The sequence below is a fragment of the Netta rufina genome, assembly GCF_964035555.1.
Source record: "Netta rufina genome assembly, chromosome: 7".
Classification (NCBI taxonomy): Eukaryota; Metazoa; Chordata; class Aves; order Anseriformes; family Anatidae; genus Netta; species Netta rufina.
In genome coordinates, this window is record NC_140130.1 from 5,099,576 (window position 1) to 5,125,464 (window position 25,889).

The 25,889-nt window shown below is 45.3% G+C and overlaps 1 protein-coding gene across 1 annotated transcript; it reads left to right on the plus strand.

Annotated features, from left to right (window-relative positions):
• The first annotated feature begins 1,483 nt into the window (after positions 1 to 1,483).
• Positions 1,484 to 25,889, plus strand: MACROH2A2 (macroH2A.2 histone). The gene is made up of 9 exons (XM_084290021.1): positions 1,484 to 1,537; positions 6,711 to 6,943; positions 14,969 to 15,075; positions 16,408 to 16,605; positions 18,059 to 18,169; positions 19,820 to 19,919; positions 20,761 to 20,850; positions 22,845 to 23,019; positions 25,323 to 25,889. The coding sequence occupies exons 2-9, from the start codon at positions 6,772 to 6,774 to the stop codon at positions 25,486 to 25,488; spliced, it is 1,119 nt and encodes a 372-aa protein (XP_084146147.1). The 5' UTR covers positions 1,484 to 1,537; positions 6,711 to 6,771; the 3' UTR covers positions 25,489 to 25,889.

Sequence of the window (25,889 nt, forward strand, 5' to 3'; positions counted from 1 at the left end):
CTCCCCGAAATCTATTAATGGTTCAATACACTTAAAACTCTATAGGTGTCTTTCCCTTTGCTATGTTCAAAGTACAAACAGGTGAGATCCAATGAAGACTTCCCCTTTTGGGTAAAATAATTCAAATGCAAGGTTGTGTTTGTTTGTTTGTTTTTCCTGGGGTTTCAAAGCATTTTGACCTCATTTACAAAAACAAAGTTCTGCTATCTCATTGCGGGTCTGCGCATCCCCTGTACACTAATCCAGTAAATCTGTGGCCAGTTTCATCTAAATCTGGCCCAGGGGTTTACACCTCACATACTTCTGTCCTGGAAGTTTTATAAAGGCAGATGGCCACAAAGAAGAAAGGAAAGCCCGTAGAGGTAAGGCTGCGATGAGGAATCGCTCCTCATAACACATAGGAAAAATTCTGGGCCGAAGGAGGGGGAAGAGAAGGCTCCAAAGCATGAAACTGTGGATATGGGGATCTTGTTGGGCAACTTGCTGAAAAAGACAAGGAGTGTCTTTATTTCCCTTTTAAAGCATGTCAAAATACAGCTGTTGTTAGTGCCTGTGCTCACAGAGAAAACCCTAGGTTGCCGCCACTCACGCCCTCTTTCTCTGGGAGATGGTGTGGTCCACAATGAATATAATCTGAAGGAACACTTCAACATTTTTTTTTCCCCTACCGAATGCGATTCTACGTGGGCACAAAAGTTTCTTTTTGGCGGGGCCAGCCACAAACTCCGGGAAGCCGGTGAACCTTGGTGGTTTTCGCAGCAACAAAGGGCACGCTGAAAGAGCATGGACGCCTCTTTATCCTGCTCTGTTGTTCCCAGCCGCCCTCCCAGCACAACGCCGTGTGCGAGCTGGAGCCGGATGGGTTAAGGCACAGCCTCGCAGCAGCCTCGGAGCCAGGGGAAGCAGCGCAGCGATGCGAGGCGTTTGAGGGATAAAAAAACAACAAGGTGAGAGAAACTCGGGGCGATGTTTAGCCCTGCCTGAGGCGGAAAGCAACTTGGCAGCCCTCGTGGCCGGGCTACAAAGCCCAGGGGCGGCCGGGGAGGAGGCTGAGCAGGCCTCAAGACACAAAGAGCCGCCCCCCCCCCCCCCCCTCCTTCTTTGTGGGGCCGGGCACACCGGCACCGGGCTCACCTTCATGGGGGGGGGGGGGGGGGGGGGAGGCTCGGCTGGGGGCTCCCCGCCGCCGCCGGCCCCTTCCCCCCCGGGCAAGGAGGGCGGCAGCCGCAGGGGGCTTGCAGCAGGCCGGTGACTCCTCCTAGAGGCGGTGTAGCGGAGCGGGAGGGAAGCCCTGCCGCCCCCCTCGGGAGCGGGAGCGGGAGCAGCCGCCGCCGCCATCGCCCTCCTCACGTAGCAGACGGGAGCCGGCGGCTGAGGCGGGGCGAGCGGGCCCGGGGTCGGGGTTGGGTTGGGTTGGGTTGGGTTGGGGTGGGGGGGGGAAAAAAGAGGCGAGGGCGAGAGGCGGCTGCGAGGGCAGAGAGAGGGGAAAGGGGCCCGGAGGAGGAGGAGGAGGAGGGCGGTGAGGAAGCACCGGCAGGTGAGGAGCGGGCGGTGGGGGGGGGGGGTGGGGGGGGCCGCTCCCCTCAGCGGCCGTGAGGGGATGGAGGAGGAGGGGGGGGGGGGGAGGGGGGTTTAGGGGGGGTGTGAGGAGATTTGGGGGGGATGAGGGGGTCTGAGGGGGGTGAGGGGGGTCGAAGGGAGGGCTCTGAGGGGGTTTAAAGGGGTCTGAGGGGGTTTAAGGGGTTTAAAGGGGCGGGAGGGGGGTGCGCGCCCCCCGCCGCCGCCCCCTCACGGAGGCTCCGGCCGCTGACTGGAGGGGGGGAGGGGCGGGGGAGGGGGGGGGGGGGTTTGCGCGGGAAAGCCAACGGCCACTCCGCCCCCCCCCCTCCCGGCTCGCCCCCCCCCCCCCGCTCGCTGCTCGCCGCCGCAGGGCGCCTGCGCAGAGCGCGGGCTCGCGCCGCCCCGCCCCCGCCGCCCGGCGGCTCGCAGCCAATCGGCAGCCGCCTCGCCTCGGCGCCCGCGGGGAGAGGGAGGGGAGGGAGGGGCGGGGCGGGCGTCGCCATGGCAACCGCGCGGCGTTGCGCGTGCCGCACGGCCCCGCTGGCGCCTCCCCTGAGGGGCCGCGGGGCCCGTCCCGCCCCCCCCCCCACATTTCACCTTTAATTTTCCGAATAAAAGTTACAATATGTGGAAGGCAAAGCCCGTGGGTGCCCAGCACAAGCGCACGGCTCACGTACACGCCCCAAAACGTCGCTCAGCAGTCCCGTGTCAAAGCCGCAGGGCTGTGGTGGCAGTCCCGCAGCCCGGGGGCAGCTCCCTGCTTAGTGCCAGCTGCCAAAGCTTCCCACCCCAAATCCTGCCCCAAATCCTGCCCAAGTGCCCCTGGGCACCTTGTGCTGCAGGGGTGTCTCTGCCACCTCGAAAACCCAGCAGGACGACGGTGTATATAGCCTGCTGGCTATATATGCGCGGTTTATATAGCGCCTGGTTTAATCCGACCCGATTTATTTATTTATTTTACCCGTTTATTTCTCAAATGCTTAGTGATAGTCGCTAGCGTGTGCTTCATACCTGGTGCAGGTGTTATCCTGCCTTGCCTCTGCCTTGCGTTTGGTCGGGGATGTGAAGAGGAACAGCTGGAGTTTGCTGTTCTCCACCCGTGTTGCAGCAGTTTTGTTCTGTGTTGCACAGACTAAGCTTTCTTTTCTTTGTTTCCTGTGAGTTTTCTTTCTGAGAGAAAGAATTAGACATCTGAACTGATGCCAGAAGGAACCTGACGGAGCAGGAGGGTGCTTTCGCTGGTTTTGGGTCCGTGTGTTTTTTAAAAGTGTTGGAGGTCTCACCACCTAAATGTCACTATGTGGTTTTGTACTTCTGCAAATTGGTGTAGGAAGGGCTGGAAAGTGGTTTTAAGGTTGTTTTGGTAAGCCTCGATATGTGGGATGCAAATCGTGGGGCAGTCTGGTGCTTGCCCTCTGCAGGTAACCGTGGTGGGGTGGGCAGTGGCAGAACCTCCAGGTGGCCAAAGCAGATCCGCCTGGGAGCAGGGAGAGCCCTGCTTCCAGCAGGCAAAACGAAATTGATGTTGGTTGCCTTGGGCTCTTGGGAAGATGCAATTCCCAGAGCAAGGCCCAGCTTGCAACAGTCTACCTTATTTTCATCATATTGTAGAGAGCTCCAGGAGATCTGGTAGCTGTTAAATCCCCCATAGCAACACAGGGATGCTGGAGCTGTGAAGAGTAGGAGTGTGCCGTGACCAATTAGGGGATTGGAAGCACTAATTGCTTTAAATTGCCCAAGCCTCATGATGTCACGGTAGCCAGATATAGACGCAGTTTTTCCAACTCAGTGACGATGGACTTCATGTTCGTGCCATGGCCGTGTTTTTTCAGTGGGGACTCTAGTTTGTTAGGACAAACCCAGAGTCATTGCATCGCTTGGCAATAATTAATGTGGGTAGGCTTGAGTGCTTTTCAGCTGATAAGCTCTTGACGTTTAGCAGCATCACCTGTAGATAACAATGAGGACCAGCAGTGCTCAACTTGTAGCTCTTCTGCTGTTGGCAGCTGTGGAGCAGCCCAGGTGGGTGCATCGTGTAAGTGGTGTCAGGTATGAGTTGATGTGCATCCTCCTGGGTCAAACGGGTCCCTGCCAGGGGGAGAAATGATCCTGGCCCCTGGGACCTCACTGTGGACAAGGTGTAGCTCTTCTGTAGAAGATAGCGAGGACTGATGTTCATCTGAGCCTGTGAAGTGTTGCCTTAGCATCCACTCTCTAAGATATCTGGCATAGGTAGCTGACTGCTGTGGTGTATCCTGTTTCTTTTTTCAAGTTCATATTAATTGTATTCTAGCAGATTTGATTATGCCATAGCTTGGTGTTTTCTACCAGACATCATCTTCTGTAGGATACAAGACAAAAACAGAGCTTCAAGATGTTTCATGTGTACCCTGGTCCATGTACATTGCAAAGAAGAGAGGAAGAGTGACAGCAGACTTTTGAAACTTCTCCTATTCTGAGGCTTAAGCAAAATCCTGCAAACGTACCTGAACTGATACCTGCAGTGCATTTGGAAAAATGTTTGGGAATCCAAAGGCTGCTTTGGCAGCAGGGGGCAAAAATGGCTGAGAACAGCGGAGGCTGAGGGAGATAAGGAGAGAATAAAGGCATAGAGACAAAGGTGGGAAGTTCAATGAGGCAACAAAGGAATGAGCCAGAAGTGTTTAATTATACCCACAAGTGTATATAACGTAACGGTGTGCCCTGGAGCAGTGTGCTTAGTTATGCAAACATGTTTTGATTTTCTATCACAGAGATCAAGTACAACCACTGTGTTTTCTGTGGATGCAAACCTCATGATGTTTGCTTTTTTTTTCCCCATTGATTTATACGCAACTGGGATTTGGTACTACAGCAAATATATGAGAGGCTTGCTTAATATGATTTAGATGCGTGATTCTTTGTAGCGTGCTCCTTCAGTATGGCTCTCTCTCAGGATCTCAGCGCAGAACTGAATTGCTGGGTGATGAAACTATCCTGGTGTAGCAGGAACCAGATCGTAGGCTCGTGCACACATTTATTAAGTTTCATATTAAAATGTGATACTGTAGCTTGTGTTACTCAGGAGGCTGATCCACAAATTGGCTCTTCCCGTGGCTAGAAACCTAGACCCCAGCCTATGTTTGCTCGTTAGTTGCAGTGTCAGTTACCACAAGCTGGAAAGGATGCTTTATGAAGGTTAATCTGTAGCCCAATATAAATTGGGAAGGTTGTGCAGGGTTTGTCAGAAGTAGCAAACTTTGTCAAGTGGAGGGACGTCGAGAGATGACCTTGTCCAGCCTCCTGTTGGTACCTCGCTGACTTGTGGCAGATCTCTCGCCCCTCTGAAGCTGTGCTGAGGGAGAGCTGCTGCCGCCTTCCAGTGATGCTGTCACAGAGCTTTTCCTATTTTTTCCACCTTTCAAGCAGTCATTTGTGTCTCAAAAGACCATTATTATGTCTTCTTTCATCTTTCCATTCAGATTTTCTGTCAGGCTTCTGGCCAACCCCATCACACTTCCGAGGATCCCCCCTTTGGTGCCGTATCTGAAGCACGGAGGCCGCGGCACGAAGCTTGCCTTTCCACACCAGTTGTTTGGTCCTACACAACTAATTCCTCCTGCATAACTGCACTTTATTCCCATTACATTGAAGTTTTGATTCACTTGGGTGTGTTTGAAGTGGCCCTAGCTGTCTAATCTCTGCTGATAAGCAGCAGTTTATGAGCTTTTTACCACCACTCGTGACTCCGGCCTGGCGGTTTTTGTGGAGCTCAGGACGGGATGACGAACAGCATAAATTTGGATGTCCGATGTCCCTATGTCTGATAGGTTTACTGGTGTAATCTTTCCCAGCTTTGGCTACTCTGCCCACATAATGTATCGCAGGCACTAAGAGAAATGATCTGGCTGATGGACGAGGAGACACCAGGGCGTTGTCGATGCCATTTTCTGTGGACGCCTGGCTGTGCTGGGGCCAGGTGACCCTCGCTGGAGGATCACAAAGGAAACCCAGCTTTGTGCCCTCCTCGAATAAATGTTGATGTTCCCAAGGGCCTGCAGTGCTGCCCAAGGCCTTTTTCGGATGGCTATTTTAAAATGCAGACTGTGATTTAAAAAAAAATAAAAATGTTACGCCATCACGTAAAGTTGTCAATACTTTTTAGATCATCTCCTGCCTTTTGTTGCCTCGTTCTACCGAGGTGGGTGGAGGCCGGGAATTAAGTAGCTGTGCCTTCGGTACCAGAAATGCCATCTGTGGCAGTCACGCTCCTTGCTGCCTTCAGAGGAGAGCATCTCGAGCTACTCTTTGTGTACCAAGATCGGCTCTCAGTGCAGAAAAAGCCCATCCTGAGAAAGCCGGATGGACAGGAGAAAATGGTAGCCAGTCCTTCTGAGATGAGAGATTAAAGGGAAGTCTTTAATCCTTTAGATCCGTGGAGGAAGGCTTCTGCAGCCCTCTGTAGATGCTGTGAAGGTGATCCGGAGAGAATTATTAAAGCGATGAGGTCTGTGAGCTGCCCCCTGGGGCTCTGTTCCTGCGGCCGAGCGGTGCAAGGGGAGGTGCCTGAAGCACGGCTGCTTCCCTGCTTCTCTTCAGCTCGACATGCTAGATTTTCTCTATAAAAGACCCCTGAGGAAGCTGTATTTGTAGGCAGGTTTTGTCTTCTGCTGTGCAAGCAGCACAATTTCCTCTAGTTTCAGGCGAAGGTGGCATCAACATCTGCTTTTCAGGTTGCTTAATGCTATCCATCATCCCAGCTCTCAGCTGTCTGTAACTTGCTGAACTTTCACATCAGCATTGAAACTCGCCGTGCTGTGGCTGTCTGCCTTCCTGAGAGTTGTTTCTGGGTTGTGTTTCTTTTTAAAAATTCATTTAATGTATGCTGGATTTTTATTATTATTTTTAATTCTCCAAGCAGTCTTTCTGTGGTATTGCTATACTGGCTGTGCAGTAGTCAAAAGCAAGCAAACAAAACAAAGCTATAGCACCTGTTCCAGTTGTCTGAATATAAATAATGCCTCAATTTTATCAATTGTTGAGGCTGGATTTGTTGTGGGGTTTTTTTGTTTGTTTGTTTGTTTGTTTTTTTCTTCTGGAAGAACAAGGAAATGATGTATAAAGATTTTTCTCGCATCCCGAACACCAATTCTATTTCTTCTCTCTTACAGCTTTTGGTGTGGAGCGAGGGAATAAGAATCACCAGCACGTTGAGAAGCACAAAGCCGCAAGATGTCGGGCCGCAGCGGGAAGAAGAAAATGTCCAAACTGTCACGCTCCAGCAGGGCAGGCGTTATTTTCCCCGTGGGGAGGATGATGCGCTACTTGAAGAAAGGAACGTACAAGTACCGGATAGGTGTCGGAGCACCAGTTTACATGGCAGCTGTCATAGAGTATCTAGCAGGTAAACCAAGAACCCGATGCTGATCAGCCCCTCGGGTGCTGATCGTGCACGGCAGCCTGGGGTACCTGTGGGGTGAGGTATGGACGTGTTCAGCACTCTGGAAGTCTGGCTCTGAAAGGGCAGGAGAGGTATAAATTCGCTTAAAGTGCTCAAGGAGATTAATTTGCTTCTCAAAGAGGCTGAGGATGGAAATTTTCTCCTTTAGAGGCGCCGTGCTTGATCACTAGTTGAGCTGCTTGTTCTTTGTTGCTGCTCTACAATATGTAGTTTGAGAAAAAACTGATAGGTTTGATAGAGTGGGATGTGAATAATAGTAGAGAGGGAAAAAACCCTCACTTCACACATCTGTACTGCGTTTGAAGTGAACAAACTCTCTTTTGTTGGCTGCATTATTCCTCGTGGAGCAGTGTCAAAGTGCTATGAGACATGGAGGTGGTGCATTTGTATTTAAAAAAATTGTTTGGCTTCTTGGATATATAAAGAAACCGTGTCAGGATTTAAATTTTCCTCCACACCTGAGGTTTTCCTTTGCTTTATGAAAGTGACTTCAGAGAAAGGGGCAGGTGTTACCGGGATGCCATATACTGTAGTATTCTGTGGTGTGTTGTAAGATACTATGGTATTTTGGACCATCCTATGAATGTATCTGCCTGGATTTATATTTAAGTGTGGGAAAACAGCACCTTGCCGGATTGTTTCACCGCCTGGCAGAGAGAGGATTCTAATTCCAGTTCCTGAAGTGTTACAGGTCAAGACTGAGGTGCATTAAAGAATCTGTGAGGAGTTACCAGCCTGGAATTAGTCGAGTGGGTTAATGTTTCAGGAGTGTAGTTTATTACCAAAGTGGCACAGGAGAAGCATGCGTGGAGCCTGGTTGTCCATATAACAGTACTCCGGTCTTTATGTAAACACTGCTGTCTTTTTACACACCAAAACCTCATAAAGTCATTAAAGGCACTGTTTCCCTTTGAAGGTGTGGAGAACATCTGAAGCAGTGATAACTTCAGGTTACGTTTCTGATGATGCCTGATAGCAACGTTACAGAAACTTCCACGTTTGTGCTGGTTAATTGCAGGACCAGAATAAAACGTTGCTTACGTGGAAAAAACGTGAACAAAACTTTTAAGCTTGCATTTATGTTTACCTCCAGCTCCTTCAAGAGTTAAGTATGGAGCTGGTGTTAAACTAAAACGCCACTGAAAAGCAGAACAAAATCCAAGATGGTGAGCATATCCCCCACTTTTTTTTTAAATGCTGTGTAAGAGCTAACACGTTTGTATTTTTCAGTCTTACTTCATCACAGAGAAGGATCAGTTCTGGAAGTGAGTTTGAGGAGCCCTTTCACTTCACTGAGAACATAAGTATGCCCATATTTGCACGATCCAGTTTCAGATGTTAAGAACGAAGTCTTCTAAGTGCCGAAATCTCTCTCTCAGTGTAGCTGGTGCAGTTGTGATGTTCCAGGGAAATCCGTGGCTTGCGGAGCTTCCTTACCTGCGACACGGAGTGCTACTCAGCAGAGATGCTTCAGGGTTGGGGGAGATGTGGAGGCAGAGGATTCGGAGCTCTTACAGCTCTCCTGCTCTGCCCACACTGCTTTTCAACCTTGTTTTTATTGCTGGGCCCCTGTATGTTTTCTAGCAGGGGTTGAGACCTTTAGGATTGCCATAAATGTGGATTTCTCTAGCAAGGTGTGTTTGATTTTCGGAACCATTGATCATGAATTGCTTAGAAGTCACCTGCAGCCATCGGTTGTCTGGGGGTGACAAGAGGAACACAGCATTACATGAATTTTGGAAATTGTCCTAACTTTTGTTATTGAATAACACATTCCTTAGTGACTGCTGACCTTCAGTCCTGGGAGAAACCCTTTTTTCTTTTCCCAGTCCACAGGCCCACAGCCTTCAGAGGAGTTTCCTAGAATAAGCATCTGGAGAAGCTTGTTCTCTGAGCTGCCACAGTTATTACGAGGTGTACGAATAAATTGCCAAGTTAGTGTCTGTTGCATGCAGCACCTCCGTAGCGCAGACTCAGTCATGGTAAGCCTTTCAGAACCCACAGCACAGCACTGTTTGCCTGTTGTCTGAACTAGAACAGCGTACCTCGGTTCTGGTTCTGCTTCTGGCTAGCAAATGCAGTTAAATTTAAATGATTAATATGGTAAGGACAGATTATGTGCAGGCCTACACTGTGTTTTAGGGAAAAAAACCAGAATGTATAGTCAGCCAAGCAAGAGAACTGCTAGATATGTAGGCTGGGGGCCCACATAAATTGTAAGGGAATGTTATTTTAAGCTGCTTGGTTCAGCAGAGAGAACCCTTGCCCAGCCCTGTATATACTGTGAGAGCAGAGCAATATTTCTGAGCAAACAACTATTGTTTGTGGACTTCCAGACCAAAGTTTCTGTGCCCTGTCCAGAGTTTTGTTTGAAAAGATTACAAAGATGGATAGCTTGATTAAAAAGCAGCATTACAGCGTCTGACCCTGCTGATCTAGCTATTCCCAATGTGTATGCAATAACATATAATATTTGGTTTGGGGATGCCTTTAGAAATGAAACGTGGTTTTCTGGGGTTGTTGTCAGACAGGGTATTTTATATCAAACTGGTAGCATTTCTTAGCATTATCTGAGGCTTCCTGTTTTAAATTGGTTTGATGATGTTTTTGTCATCAAGTGGTGACTACGTGGGCTGAAAGCCTGCACACAGGGGAACTGCTGCAGGCGAAATCTGGGGGAGTGGGAGTAAAAGGGTGGAGAACTCCGTGTGGTTCTTCAACCCTTTCACCAAAGCGAGTTGAACAGTTCTCTTTTGCCATGTTAAAGCATTCATGAGAACTTTTCCCCTATTTTATTTGCTGCTTTTAAGCAGAGGCTTTTTTTTGCTTTAGGAAAGGGGAAGGGTGGTGTCTGCCATCCCAAAGAAATTTGCTCTGTTTGGCCAAGCTGTAACTTTGAAAAAATCACAGATTGCTCACGCTCAGCAGCGACTTCTTTGATTTTAACAGCTTAAAATCTCCGAAGACTTAAGCTGGAGCGTGCTCAGTGAGGACCTTCTCAGCTTCTAGTGCTGCCCAGACTGCTGGTGCATCATCCCCACAGGGCGACGGAGCATGCCTCAACCTCTCCCAGCTCTGACATGAGACAGGACCGCGCGTGGGCTGCCCCACACAGTGACTGAGCATGCTTCAGCCCATGGCTACAGGTGCTCAGAAGGAATTTCCCCTCTCACTGCTGTCCCTGGCTGCCCCTGGTCACGGCACAGAGCTGACAAAAGCTGCAAAGAGGCGGGTGGCAAGAGGTCTGGGACTGGGTCCAGGGAACAGGTTCCAGATTGTTCGGGGAAGGAGGAACAGTTAGTAACATTTTGGGGAGCTGGTGGTTATGGGAGAAGAGTGCTGATGCTGGAGACAGCTGAGGATGGCTCTGGCTGGTGGGGAAGTTAAACTGAGGGCCAAAGGGGAAGTATCAGAGGGTGCCCACAATGATACACCCAAAGCTGAAGAGAAAGTTGCAAAAACAGGGCATAGGGCATGGATCAAATGGAGGGAGGTGCTGCTGGTGAAGAATCCAGAAAGGAAGATCGAGTCTGAGGAGAGCGGACAGGAGGCAGAAATGCCCAGGGAAGGAAAATGAGGTGGAAGTCTCAGTGCCTAGGAAAGGGGAATGGGCTGTGGAGCTGGGGAATGGGCAGGGTGGGTGAGGCAGGAGGAGTCAGATTGGACCAGAGCTGTCTGACGTCTGTCCAGGACGTAGGACGGACTCTCCCGTGTATGTGATTTGTCAGTGGCCTGAATTTGTGTTACCCTGAAGCACTGAGCCTCTTGACTAGCATCGCCAGATGGTGCATGTGCACCTGGGGCATCCTCATGCCCTGCCACCGTGTGGTTCAGTCTGCCTTTTTGCTCTCGCAGGCGTTCTCTGTGTTGCAGGCCGCTAGATCCCCTTTTTGCCCTTTGTTTGCAAGACAGACTGTGGCTGCAGCCCACTGCCATTGTCAACACTGAATCTGAGCTCTGGCTTATCAACTCCATTGTAAAAATGCCAACAATCACTGCAGTGTATCTTGAGAAGAGGTACTTTTAAACCTTAACCGATTAGCAAAGATGAGGAAGATCTTATCAAGGATCTAAAGCTTTTTAAGTTTTTATTTATTTTTTATAATCTCTCTATCTTGTTTCATATCTTAGGCTTGAAAGTCATATTGCAAAACTGCAACTTAATTCCTATCCAGAAGCTTGTGTGTCCTGGAACAGTGTTGGGCTCCAGTGGCTTCAGAGTCAAAAAATTGATGAAAAAATAACCTCAGTTCTCGGTTTCTGGACTTTGCAACACGCGCGTGCCAGACTGTGCTGGGAACAGGTGCAGGGCTGACTGCAGCCATCGTCTGAGTCAAACAGAGGCAGAATGTGCGCCCTAAAGCACCTTCCAAAACGTAGGCAAAGAATACAGATGCATCTTGCTTAGGAAGCAGACGAGATGTGAACGATGTGCTGGTGAGAGGAACTGATCGAGGTGGCAGCGGAAAGCCGCGTTCTCTAAATTAGGGAAGGAACAGCGCCAGCAAATGCTTCCTCCTTCAAAGGACATCGACTGGCGTGCTCTTCTGTCTGGCGTGCTCACCTGCCATCAGGAGACAAACTGAGCAGTTCCTTTTCCACTTGCCAGTGGAGGACCAAAAACTCCATCTGATGCATCTTGTCAGAGCAAAGGTATTACGGGGCAGATTTGTGTGTCGTAGCGTAACAGGAATGTCAGAGCTTACCTAAATTGGGAAGTGGAAAACCCAGTAACCTGTCTGAAATCCTTCTGCTTCTGTGGTCAGTAGTTCTCAGTTATCTTCCTTTTCGGGCCAACTGAGCGCTTCACAAAGCAGGCTGGGCTCAACTGACCAAATAACTTCGGCCTGACTGTGATGCTTTTAGTTCACACACGTTCCAAATCTGTTGATCCATCAGCTAAGGAAACCTCTCTTTCTCTTGTACGTTACAGGATGAGACAATGGCATCCCGTTCAGGTCATGGCTTAGCTGCTGCTTGTGTTGGTTGCAGGACAGCTCGGTTCTTCCCTGCTCCTGAGTACTTATCAAACAGGATTAAGAGGGTCTGCTGAAAAGACTTAAAAACTTCTTTTGGGGGTCACTTAACTTTTGCAAGATCCAAACACCAGTGCCCAGTCTTCTTCTACTCTCTTGTAGCCCGAAGTCCAAGAAACTCCACGTTTTTGTATAAAGGTAGTTGCAGAGGGTGAGATTTGTCTTTGATTTTTTAAATACTGATAATGTGATCACCTACACAGGAACTTAATGGCAGAGTCAGGCCAGTTTTGGACGTGGTTCTGCTGCCTCTGTTCAATTCCTTCATGAGGCCACGGTGAAATGCAATGGGCACAAATGAGCTCGTTTGCTTTTAGCCATCTGTGCCGAAGATGTCTGAATTTGAAGTTAAGCTTCCAGTGTGGAGGCTTCTTGTGTGGATTTCGAATCTTGAGGGAGCCAAATTATTTCAGAATTCACTTTAATTCTTAATGTCTGCTGTTAGGAGGACATAAAATAAAACCAACTTAGGTCTGAGAATATCCAGATGCCCGATTTCAAGAGAGCTTGCTGCAGTGAAGAACTTCATTATAGGAGTTATATTCTCAGACTGCAGTCTCCTTAGAGTTTAGATGACCTCAGCTGTTGAGATGTTTCTGCTGGAAACATAAACTGGTTTCTTTAGGGATCTGCTCTTATCAGTAGAGGATGTGGTAACTGCAGCCTCCAGATATGATTGTTTTTTCCTTTTTTGCAAATGTCATTTTATGTTCTTAAGACCGAGTCCCTGCCTTCATTCCGAAGTCTCCAGCTTTGGAAAAATATGCATATAGAGAATCGTTAGAAGGAGGTAAGGCAATTATGTACCTATGCAAATAATTGGCATCCTTTGGTAAGTTACTTATGTGCATCGTCTGCGGTCTGCCCTACATCATCTCTGTCTTGGATTCTCTTCTTCCTGGTGTCCTGTGGTAGATGCAAAGTGCCTGGCGTTTGAGTGTTCTGCGTTTTTTGCTCTCAACATTAGGCAGAGGACACTTGAGTGCACCATCAGGATGCTGCTGGCCAAAGGACCCAGAGCCTGGGGGAGTGGGGTGAGCACACGGTTAGCAGGATGTGCTTGTTGTTGGCACATCTGAAAGAACTGCAGTTCCCATCCAGGTAAGTATGTTGTTTTTTTTTGTAATTCCTGCTGCAATTCTCCTCTGCTGTCAGCATAAATCTGCACAACCCCCTGGAGAAGTGTGGGTCTCCTTTCTTGCTCTCTGCTGGTCTGCACACTGGATGGCAATCTGTTCCTGCTGTCTGCTGCTGCCTTCGCTCCACCGACAGAGGTCAGGGATCTGCAAGCACCAGCCCTGCAGCCCCACGGGGGTGACCATCACTGGACAGTGCAGGATCTCTTTTCCATCTCCTTTCAAGTCTAGGTCAGACACCTCAGAGCTGGGAAATGCCAGAGCTGAGGTTGCTGGCCCAGCTTTTATTGTAGAGCCACCGTGGTGTTGTCCTGATCCTGTTTTTGCCTGTCTGCTCGCTGCTTTTCCCTCAGGCTGGAGGCCTGGTTATGACAGCCATGGTCCTGATAGCTCCTAAAATTTAAATGCTCCTCTTTGCAACTTTAATAATGTTTCTCGCAAGTTCTGCATGAACAGTTGTGAACAGTTTCAACAGAGACTGGCTGTTTCTTGAGCAATTCGCTGTGAACGTGCACACAAGTGGAAACAATGGCTCTCACATCTCCAACATTCAGTTAAATATGTGTGCTCTAGCAGTGAAAGCTGGATGACAAGTATGCACTTTTGTTATTCTAACAGAACGAAATTGAAAGCTTGTATTTTTCCCATGAACTGAGAGCTAAACCTCTTGTTGAAATCCTTTGGATTTTAGCCAGAGAGCATTTTGCAGATTCCCACTAGACTTTCCATGGAAGTTCTTTCTGTAATAGTTGCAGCTCTTTATATAATGGATGAAATGGGAGTAAGATATCATAACAGAAAGCAGGTGGGCTGTAAGTTTCTTACTCCTGTTACTGACAAATGTAAAAACAAAAACAAGGCGGGCACTTAATACCTTTTTAAATGCAATAAGGTGCAAATACGACTTCTGATGGTTATTTGGAGCAAAACATTCCCTTCTCCTTTCTTCTTGGTGCTTCAGTGGAGTTCTTATGTGAGAAATAAGTTCTAAATACAGCCTAAACTGTGTAAGTTAATAATGCTGACTGCTACAGTTTGCTAAGAAAGATGTGTCTGTGTTTCCTCTATACCAATTAGAAAACCCTCAGCCACTTCAGTCACTGTCTAAAAGTTACTGCAAAAGTAGAAAGAACTTTTGAAATGACCGCCTGTTCCAGGAGACCTAGAGAACTTTCTACCAACAGATCATGCATTGAAGCTCTCGTGTTGTTTCTGCTTGCATCTAAGCCAAACCTTTTGTATCTTGTTCTGAAATGAAGCCTCTCACAGATTTTCAATGCCCTTTAATACCGAATTGCAGCATCGCCTGGCTAGTTTGTTGGCTTTCAAAGTACTTCTTTAAATGCACCTCAGTCTTTGTCTTACCTGGTCCTCAGAATCCTTGCTGTTTTGTCACAACTTTCTGAACTAGGTTTGGGGTTTCGTTGCATGCTTTGCTGTTCTGTTGTTACAGGGTTACTGCTACATTCTGGACTGCCGATGTACGTTTTTATAGGGTGTTTGTTCTTTTTTGAAAGAGAACTCTGACTTGGGAATCATAAAAGAAGTTATGTGAACCAAGCTGAGCATATTTTCTGCTAGCTGTCCTTTAGGAAATTAGAAAGAACAAATTCGGTTATGTAATGTTATTATATTGAGTGTTGTTTGCTTTCTGCATTTCCAAAGCAAAGATCATTTAAATCTGTAAAATACCCCCGGAGAGGTAAATAGATAGGAAAAGGGAATGTACAATGAGTACGCAGGGTGTACAGAAGTTACATTTTTGTCACTCATTTTTATCTCAATGTGTTTTGCAGCTGAAATTCTAGAACTAGCAGGAAATGCAGCAAGAGACAACAAGAAAGGAAGAATTGCCCCCAGGCACATCCTCCTGGCAGTAGCAAATGATGAGGAGCTGAATCAGGTACTTCTTTACATTGCAGTGCGAGTGTTATCTGCTGTAGCATGAATGAAGCTGCTCCCAAGAAAGTTAGACATTCTAGCCTGACTGATGAATGAAACACAAATATTAAAGCAGAAGATGGCAAGATGTTGCCAACCCAAATTAAGAGCCAAAGGAAAAAAAAAAAAAAGGTTCTGCGATATTAGATCTGAAATCACTTGGATATAAATTTCGTTGCTTCCACAGCCTGTGGGTTGTGTTGAAGTGGGAGAACTTGATGCCTAATTTTTAACTCGGTGATATCTGATACTTAACAAAAATACACAAGACAGACAGCCTTTTCCAAAAGCTGTGGAAGTGTGTGTGTTTTCTATTACGCTGTCTGTGAGGCCCATCTTGGATGGGGAGCTGGCTGACTCTGCTGTAGCTGCGTCCAGCACTGCCTCTCCTTCCATATGTCTGAGTCTTGTTAGCACACTGACTGGTTTCGCAGTGTGTTTTGACTCTGAGGATCACTTGTGGAGGGAGAAGAGAGGTCATGGCACGGGCTGTGAATTGCAGCATTCAGGGCTGCTGGAAAGGATCAGTCAGCAGCAGAGGACCTCTTCTTGGATGGCCCTGTGCAAAGATGGATGACATCACTCACACCTTGAAAGGTTCCTGCACCAAGTTTGTCTGCTCTAAATAATGAAAATGTGGTGCCCGTGAAGTCATCCAGCTCTGTTTTCTGTTACGGAAACTGAAAACTCAAAACAGAGGTGATGAGAGAAGGAAAAGAATTGGAACACTACCAGCCCGTTCCCTGCACCGTAAAACTGGTCACTGGCCTGTGGAACAGACCTACTGCTGTCAGTTGGATCGGCCAGGTTTTGCCCTCTGTGTAAATAAATACTGCTGCCCGTTCCTGTTGTTTACCCCTGCAAAGCAGGTTCTTGGGTCTTACGCTTACTTCCACTGCATCTGCTTTCCTGGGAAGGCGGTCTATAACCTTCCTTCAGCAGCACTGGGGTGCAATTTTTATTTATTTTTTTTTAAAAGTAGCCTGCAAGTGCTTGTATCCTCTTACTCTCACTCACTGCCTGCAAGTCACTGTGGTATGCAGACAGACCAGCACTGAAAGACAGGAAAGAGTCTGACCTGTAGAGTAACAGAGTTCTCTGGGGTATGCTGACCGACCTCTCTGGGACTCACCGGGTTTTCCCTCTAATTGGGTTTTCTTGTGATAAACAGAAAAGGTACGGTGCTTTAGGAAGTGTGGGCTCGGTGTGTTTGTGCTATGAAGTCAGCAAAAATTGCTGGAGTGCAGACTTTGAGAATTTATAACGAGCTCCTTTATGCTGCTTCTCCTTGCAGTTGCTAAAAGGTGTGACTATTGCAAGTGGGGGTGTCCTGCCCAGAATTCAGCCAGAGCTCCTAGCCAAGAAACGCGGTGCCAAAGGCAAGTCTGAGACTATCCTCTCCCCTACTCCTGAGAAGAAGGGAAGGAAATCCATGGTGAGCAAAAAGAGTGGGAAGAAGGCGAAGTCTAACAAGACCCGGACACCCAAAAAGGTAAGCATGAGGCAGATACGGGATCCTGGATATGTGAGAGAAGGTTTGGATTGAAACCAACTGAAATTATCAGGAGGAACAAACTGGTGCCTCTGCATTGTTTGTTGCAACTGGAAACAGGAGGTAGGAGTTGATGGTAGACACATCAGGAACTTATTTCTCTAAACTTGGAAATAAAAGGGAAGATGCTTATCAAAGCAATTTTATAATGGATTTCTGTAACAAAAACCTTTAAAGCTTCAAGGGAAGCTTTTCAGATATCCACGTCACCCTCTGCAGTACCTTCTTGATAACTGTAGAATTTTTACTAAAATACAGGGAGCTGCATTTACAATCATTTTCTCTCTGAGTCATGTCACACCATCAGCCGTTCATGGGTACCATATTGCTCTTAAAGATTTTTCACTGTCTGGAGAACTTGCCATGACATGGTACATACGTGTCATTTTTGACAAGCATTTTGTTTCATATATTCTTAGGTGTACTGTTACAAATGTTTTTTTTCGTTTTTTGTTTTTCTTTGAGAGTTAGGAGAATAATAAATGAACTGGAACTTGGCCACTGCATCTTCCCTCACAGTTGCCCATCCTCTGTCACCATCCAAAATGCTTTGATTTGGTAAAGCAGTAACACAGATCAGTTCACTTGGTTTGTCATTCCAAAGCTTGCACGTTAAGACATTGCTAAATTTTGATTAGGACGGGATTAAATCATTTTAAACTTTGACCTAAACCTTTTACACTTCTTTTTTTAAGCACATCTTTCTGGAGACCTCTAAGCTTTGATACATCTCTCTAGTTGAGAAAGTGCAGAAACAACTTTTTAAAAGAAAGCAGAGCTGTGTAGTTGAAGGTGTGCTCCAGCAGCCAAGGTAGGAGCAGGCTTCCTGCTTCTGGAGCTGGGCTGCACGAAGGAATGTGTCTCACAAAGGGGGTTTTGCATTCAACCTTCACCTATTAGTTAGCTCATTAATTGTTCCATCTGTTTGTATGGAGGTGTGATGGCTCCCTTCCGTCAGTAGGGATTGAGATTTATGATTCGATTCGTTACCTGAGGTTTACGGCTTCTTTCCGATGTTTTTTTCTTTTGTCGGGGTTCCTGTTTGATTCAGTGTGAGCTCTGTTCTCCTAGCAGCAAAACCAAACACACTAGCACACACCCATCCATAAATACAACCTTAATCATCAGTAAAACCACAGGTGGAGGTGTGTGCCCCAACACTCAATGTCTACAAACAGATGTAAAGCCTCAGATGAACCACTGATGTTTTAGCATTTTATGGACAGTCAAAACCTCTGTTATTCACAATCTTTGGGGAGTAAAAAGCTACGAGTAACATATTTCTTTGAGAAGATGAAATTTGTATTAACTCATGAAATCTCCTACTGAATAACGTTAGGCATTAATTTGCATTCAAGAGTTTTTATTTCTCTCCCCCTCTTCCCCAAATTAGAATAAACAAAAGGACAACGAAAAAGAAGGAGCTTCAAATTCAACATCTGAAGATGGACCCGGGGATGGTTTTACTATCTTGTCCTCCAAGAGCCTCGTGCCAGGACAAAAGGTAATCCAATTTATGATTTAACAGATTGGGATCGTAGCAGTGGAGCCTAGCATAAACAGAAGGACACTTTAAATCTAACACCAGTAAAAAATCTTCTCTGCCTTCATCCTTAGTGGTCCCAAATTTAAGGCCAGAACTCACTCAAGTCATAGGTGGGGCAGAGGATCTCAAAACTATGTCTGCAGATAAAAGGTTTCCAAGAATAATGCTAGGCAGCCTCTCTTCTCTAGAGACTGATTTCTTGGCTAAATCTGTAGTAGAGTTTTGTTCCATTTGGACTTGTCTGAGTGTCTAGCATACTGCCAAACCAGGTTTAACCTTCTAGGCTATTTATTACTTATTAAAAAATAAACTAAAATTCTGCGCCAAGCCTAAGGATCACTCATCAAGTTCCACATACTGGTTTGTGCCAGAAGCCTGAGCACTCCATCTGAAAATGGGCCATGGGGTGCAGCTCTGTTCAAAGTGATCAAGCCTGCTTCAGCACAGACTCTGACACCTTGCCTGGCCAGAACTTCAAAACTGTCCCACCAAAATACCCATCTCAGTGATGTCCAGCCAACTCTCTGTCTTATTCTTTCCTTCCTTATAAAGTATAGTACATATTTTGAATTATTATTGTAGAGATAGAGTAAAGATTTTGTATTGTTGATTTTCAGGTAGTAGGATCATCTGGAAAAAGTGTTGTTCCTGAAATTGCTTCTGTAAGCCCCCCATACTGATGTACCCTTATATGAAGCAGTGCTTAAAAGTTCAGTCTGTCTGATCCCATCTCATAATAAACTAGTGGTCTAGTTTATGCCAGAGGCATACTAGATCCAGAAGACTGCTAAAAGCAATAATCTTGCCAGGTGGATGAAACCCGTATCTCCTTTGTTAAGAGTTCAGTGCTGTTCTAAGTTCCTCCAGAACCTGTGCAGCTTTCCACTTTCTTATCTAAAATGGGCAGTGTTTATTTTCCTTATTAGGACATAAATTCTGTAGCTTAACTTGTAAGAAATGAGGTGTATCAGGCACATGTTCAGCAACTGTAAAGTCTTTTTAATAATTTCTAGGATTTCTGTCCTCTGTTGCTGCTCAAAGTGATGAGGCTGTGAGATTTGGGGAGCAGCCTTTTTTGGGCTCCTTAAGACATCAAGTTTTGGCCAGTTCTTGTGTCCTGATGCATGGGTGGGTAAAACATTCCTTGTTTTATTTACATCAGGAGCTGAAATGAAATTAATTACGTGGGTGGTGAAGTCTGTATGGATCAAGATAGGGTCTAGCCCATCAGTATTAATTTCCCTGCAAGCAGTTTACTGGGGACAAGTGTTTCTGTAGGAGACAACCTTTTATTTTTAGTATTTTTCTCTTTAAACAAGAGGGTTTCCAAAGTGAGCATTTTTTTTCTTCGAAGTGTGATGCTAGGACATGAATGAATCTAGTAGCCGTAATTTCCTCAGGAACAGGCTTCCAAGCTATGGGCACATCGTGAAACATCTGAACGGTGTACAGACTAATTAAAGGTTAAAAATCAGAATCAACCATACCAAATAAAATAAAATTGTGTGAATTGTGAATCCAGCCTTTTTTTTTTTTTTTGATATGAAAGTAATTTCACACACAGATTACTAATTTGATTCTTTCTACTCTCTCATCCGTATCTTGCAGCTTTCTCTGACACAGAGTGACATCAGCCATATTGGCTCCATGAAAGTAGAAGGCATCGTTCACCCTACAACTGCTGAAATAGACCTCAAGGAGGAGATAGGTGAGGCCCTGCTACCTGCAGGCTTCTGAAAATCAGGCTGGAACTGAGTAGATACAATATGCTAATCAGTAATTTATCTTTTTTTTTTTAATGATGACTAACAGCAATGAAAACACAGATGATTTGTTGCTGCACATGAGCAGTAAAGGTGTAGATAATCATTATTCCAGTCTTTATTGGGTTATTGTCTTTTTTACATTGGCTTTTGGAAATTCTATGGGGAAAATCACCTACAGTAATAACACTTACAGTTATGCTTTTCCTTACAGGATTTTGTATGCTTCAGAAATACCCATGTACAAAGCCTTGTACTGCTCATGTGATACAAGGAAATATTATTACTGTGGTGTAAAACAGGGGAATTGCCATGAGGGAGGTAAAAAAGATAGGCAGCCAGTTGCCCAGAGGGACTGAATCCACTAGTAGGCTTTTTGGATCCTTGTTGTATACAGTCAGTCATTGAGGACTTCACTGGCATCCCAGCTGTGTTTATTTCAGAAATTGTTTCAGGAAAGTAGTAGTGTTTGTACGCTGAGTTGATTTAGGAGACTGAAAATATGAGTTTGGAAAATCCCACTCTTCACCGTTTTTAACCATAAGCCAAAGGAAGTTAGCATTCTTACAGATAGTTATGTTAATGTGCGGTAATAACAGAGAAGTTTTTTGTGAAAACAATAAAAAGCAAACTTTATCTGTGGCTGATAGTGGCAAGCGTAAACATCAGCTGCTGCTGATAGAGGGAAACATGCCAGTGTGTGCACAATGTCCTTTTAAATCACGTAGAATTGTTTTCTTTTGCTGGTAGCTCAAAGTCAAGGCCTTTTGCTCTGTTTCCTTGCAGGCAAGGCTTTGGAAAAGGCAGGAGGAAAAGAGTTTTTAGAAACAGTGAAGGAGCTTCGCAAATCTCAAGGACCTTTGGAAGTTGCTGAAGGTAACAAGGATATTCTGCTTTGTTTGTGGAAATGGCTTGACACATTAGAAAAAAGAACATACTGAAATGTTCTTTTTTTCTTGGCATTCGAAGCTGTTCTTGATTATATATGTGCCTTTGCTTTTGTAATGCAAACGTTTATTTCTTCTTCAAAATTATTGCTGACACAGGCAACCTGTTTGGGGGCAGGAGAGGGGAAAAAGGGAAGAGGGTTAGGATACCTCTGTGCTGTGCACATCCTGCCTTTGGGCTTTTAAGTGCCACCTAAAAAAAGTAACAGCAGGATGATTAATTTACCTTAGGCAGTTCCTGTCTGTGGGAGTCCAAAAGTTATGGAAAAAAATAGGTTATTACCTAATAGGTTAAATAGAAAATAGGTTATTACCTCAGTGCCTCTTTCCTCTCCTACTTGTACCACGTTTCTTAGAGAGGATTAGCTCTCAGTCTGTGAGCAATTCTAGTTTACAAATTACCCTGATTTATGCATATTTGATGAACAATGCAGGCAGAGCAACTCCCTCACTGTGTTTGAACACCAGTAAACGTAGATGTGATACAATCTATAGAACTGGCATGGTTTTCAAAGAGCAATTGCTGCTCTTCTCCCAGGCATTACAGTTACCATATAGAAATACAAATTACAAAAGAGCTCTCTTCAAATGTTTAATGCATGTGGAGCAGTGAATAGTTAAGGGCTTGAGATTGTCTTCCTTTGTAGACAAATTTAGCTGATTTTTAGGAGCTGGATGTGGGTGAAGATGGGAGAAGTTGCAATACATCTCTTCGTGCCTTATGCAGCTTAGTACCTCAGTACTAAAAGCACTGAAAAAAGCATGTCAGTACTTTAAATGGTCTTGTTTTTCAAATTTCCTAAAGGAGCAGTCTAATCACAGAGAGATTTTTGTACAGTATATTTCACTTCACTTTTGCGTTGCATCAGAAATACGTGCCACAGCATCCAACTAAACTACTTCTCTATCAACATCACATAGATAGACAATAGACTTACTTTGTGCTCTTAAAGTGGTCCCAAGAAAGAGGATAATCTTAGTTTCACGGAAGGAAAATGTACTCTGTCAAGCACTGTGTTGTGCTGCTGCGTTTGATGTTGCCACATCCACTGGTTTTCAGGCAAGCACTAACAAATGGTTTTTAATCACTTGAGCTCCAGCCTAGGCTTTGAATTTAAGTGCTGTTGACAGGTTACCTGTGTTGTTTTCAGTCAATTTGCTTCTCTCCTGGTTGAAATTGAAGTAGCAGAGTGAAGCATTAGATGGAATTATTCTGTGATGGTGGACAAGTGAATAAATCCACCTTTTTCCATCCTTGGGCAATAATTGCATGGCTGGTTTCTGGGTGTTTGACCTGAGAGTCCCAAGGCTTAGATTTTAAAAGTGCTGAAAGTCACAACTGCCGCAAAAGCAAACTGGTGCTATGCTGTGGATGTTGCAAGTCCTGAAAAATGAATCTGAGATTTCTAATCGGGCCTTACTGGTGGCTACTTTTCAGTAAACATCTTTGATTTCTCAGGTTGTTGTCTGAAATCACCTGTCCACGAAGGGGGTCCAAGTATTACTAACCCCCTGGAGCTGTACAGATGTTGCAGAATATTTGTGCAGAGCATTTAGATAAGGCCATGACAACACACGTCTATTGGGGAATTAATGACATTGTATTCAGTGCAAGCTTTTGATACTTTGCATAAAAAAGAACATGCAGAGGCCATGCAGAATGAGAAAGCTATGAACTATTATTGAATAACTGTTTGTTAACCAAATGAGCTGGGTTCTTTAGAGAATAAAGAAGCAATTGATCACACAAGTAATGATAGCACAGTCAGATTATGATTGCAAGTGAGTCATTGTGGCTTTCTTTCATTCCTCATATATTTCTTTTGGGAGAGGCAATGGAATTAAGGAAGCACTTGAGACTGAGAAGTCATTGCAGGGTGATTTCTTTTCAAAACTAAACCCTGTTGTATTTTCCTTTGATAGCTGCACTTACTCAGTCTAGCGGCCTAGCAGCAAAGTTTGTCATCCACTGTCACATCCCACAGTGGGGCTCAGACAAGTGCGAAGAGCAGCTTGAAGAGACCATAAAAAATTGCTTAACAGCTGCAGAAGACAAGAAGTTGAAGTCTGTGGCTTTCCCCCCTTTTCCCAGTGGCAGGTATGGCTTTTTCTGCATAAGAGGCTTCTAAATTGTGTAACAATTGTGTGACTATCAGAGCTGCTGCTGTGAGAGGGAGCCTGTGATTAGAGACATGAGTGTCCTCCCAGGAGAGGAGAGCTGAGCTGACTGTGAGTAGAATGAAAGAACATTTTTATGTCCTTTCATTTTATTGTGGTGAACCTTAGTAAAGCTCCACTGGGATTAATAAGGTTACACTGGCACCATACTGAAGGTAAGTGGTGCTTCTCGAGCGAGGTAAATGCAGAATATTTACTTAAGTCATCCCAAGAATATATAGTAAATACACTAGTCACACTAATGATTTATTTCAAAAGAAAATCACCGTTTCTTAAACACAGTTCTGATCTAAAAAGGCAACTATCACACCAACTGTAAAACTTCGCATTTCTTCCTTAATAACTAGCAAATAAAACGTACTCGATTAAGAAACCCAAAGGTGGTGTGGTTTTTGTTTTTGTTTTGTGAATATAAACTAGCTGGAAAATGTTTTCAAAAAGTCTTTGTTGATAGCTTGTTGCCACAAAGATACATTAGCTGGGTTGTTACAGAGGTCTGTCATGGGACCAGAGCTAGTAAAAGTCTGTCTGTCGGTGATCGTTTAGATGATAGCAAGTATGCATATAACAGTTGTTGATGATCAGTTTCCAAGCTCTTTTTTGGGCAGTGTTTAATAGATACGGGGTAAGTCTGAAATTGCTAACGTGAAATTGAGTAAGAAGTGAGTCGTACTGCACTTAGGAGGAGAAATACACAAATGTACAGCATGTTGTTATCAGAGAAGGGGGAAAAAAGGAAGCAATTTAAAAGCTGCTCTGGATGCTATTAAAAATACTGTGATTTTTTCAACTGTAAGCATTGTTAGGCACTGGAATGGCATATCTGTGTTATGGTGTGGCCCTGTCACTGGAGATCTTTGAGGATAAGTTAAGACAAACTTAATTGAGAAGCAGAAGAGTTGTGTGTGATCCTGCCCCAGAGTAAGGGCGTGGTTGTTCTGGCTGAAGTTTTTGGCATCCATCTGACTTCCTTTGGAGCATTATCGTACAGTAGAATCTAAATAGGGAGCATTAAACTTGAGAGCAAACAACAGCTACGCTCAATGCCTATCTGCAATCTCTGCCAGGTCTTAACTCGCCTTCAGCGTGCCCCAGCACAGTCTCACCCAGACTCTGAGAGCTGCTCGGCTCTCTACATGCTTATGTAGCAAGGAAGCCACATCCATGTGCTTTAGGGTTGTGCAAAATCAGCAGAACTATCACAGCCAGTGTCAGGCAGCAGAGAAACCCCAGCAGGGAATGAAAAAAAAGTGTGTCTTTCCCTCCAGATCTCAGCGACAGAGAGACGCATCTGTCACTTCAGGACAGGGATGCTTTCTAGGTCGAGGAACCTCTTTGGTGTTAGACAAGTACAGCAATGTGGAGACCTTCTTAAGCACAAAGTACAACGATGTGGAGACCTTCCTAAGTGCAGGCACAGCGTAAGGCAGGGTGTTTCACGAGGTATGCATCAAGTTCAAGTAGAACAGTACTTGAAATTGTTTTTATAGCAGTCATATTTCATATAAACAAAGATGAAAAGCTGCTGACCTTCACAGTAACTACTCTGTGCTGAAATGAGGGTGAAGGAACCGAGCTGCAGCTGAACTTTTGTGAGATGAAAAGGGAGTATGAGTGATTAAGATATAATAAAACTGAAATCTCAAGGACATGGGCCTGGTGCTCCAAGAAGAGTCACAATTCAACACTGCTTGCTGTAACATTTGGTAGCTTTGCAGTTAGTAGGCTGGAGAGTATTACCATAAAAAAATGAAGGAAGGAATGGACCTTGATTTGAGGTTGTAACTTCAATTATTTTCATTGATGTCTCAAGCAAAGTATTGTCAATTACAGGGAAAGGAAGTCGGGTGTCATCTTTTTAAAGCAATTCTGTTTTCAACAATAACAACAAATCCTTGAGCTTTTTAGCCTGCCTGGCATGGCACAGACGAGTTTGATTCTAAGGTAGAGTGTTTAAAATACTTTGTGTGGTTATAAACAGTAGAAGCAAACGAAAACAGTAGCTATGCCAGCAAGGGAGCTAACACAGCAGCAGATGGATATTGTTATCAGAACCTTGGGGTTTGCTTCTGGGATGTGCACGTGTTAAAGCTGTAACTGGTGCTGTGTTAACAGCAACCTGTAGTGGGTATGGCTGTGATTTGTGCCTTTTGGCATCACGTGTGCATAATGCTTGCACAGGTAGCTGACACTCTTGTTCTGTTTTCTTCCCCTGTCACATAGAAACTGCTTCCCCAAACAGACGGCAGCCCAGGTGACTCTCAGAGCTATTTCCACCCATTTTGACGGCACCAGCTCTTCCTCCTTGAAGAACATTTACTTTCTGCTCTTCGACAGCGAAAGTATTGGCATCTATGTGCAAGAAATGGCCAAGCTAGACACTAAGTAGCAACGGCAGCCAAATGAAACTTTATTTTTCAACAAACTTGAGTAGCATTAAAAGCATTAGAGGTGGGTTTTATTTTTTCAATGTGGTGAGGAGGGGGAGTGGTAGTAGTGTGATGTGTTGTGACTTGATGAAGAGCTGTGACTAGAGGTGAGCGGGGTTTAGTCCGATTTCTTCGTGCTCTCAGCATCCTCTAGCCATTTATATCACCTTAAACGATTGAGTTACCATCTCTTTTTCCAGGAGTTTTAGTGTCCCTTGTTACTTTAGTTTAGAAGTTTTTAAAGAGTAACTTCAGTTTAGATTTGTAGTGATGAATTTTTCACACACACACTTTAGAGAAAGCTCTTAAATATTCTGCTCCCTTTTCCCCTCCCTTGAGGGTATATGTTAAACTTCTGCCT

Bases quoted from the DNA above. Each gene is read 5' to 3' on its own strand.
- MACROH2A2 (XM_084290021.1), top strand. From the start codon at position 6,772: ATGTCGGGCCGCAGCGGGAAGAAGAAAATGTCCAAACTGTCACGCTCC. The intron at 6,944-14,968 runs GTAAACCAAGAA...TGTGTTTTGCAG, and splicing joins TGTCATAGAGTATCTAGCAG to CTGAAATTCTAGAACTAGCA. The intron at 23,020-25,322 runs GTATGGCTTTTT...CCTGTCACATAG, and splicing joins CCCCCTTTTCCCAGTGGCAG to AAACTGCTTCCCCAAACAGA.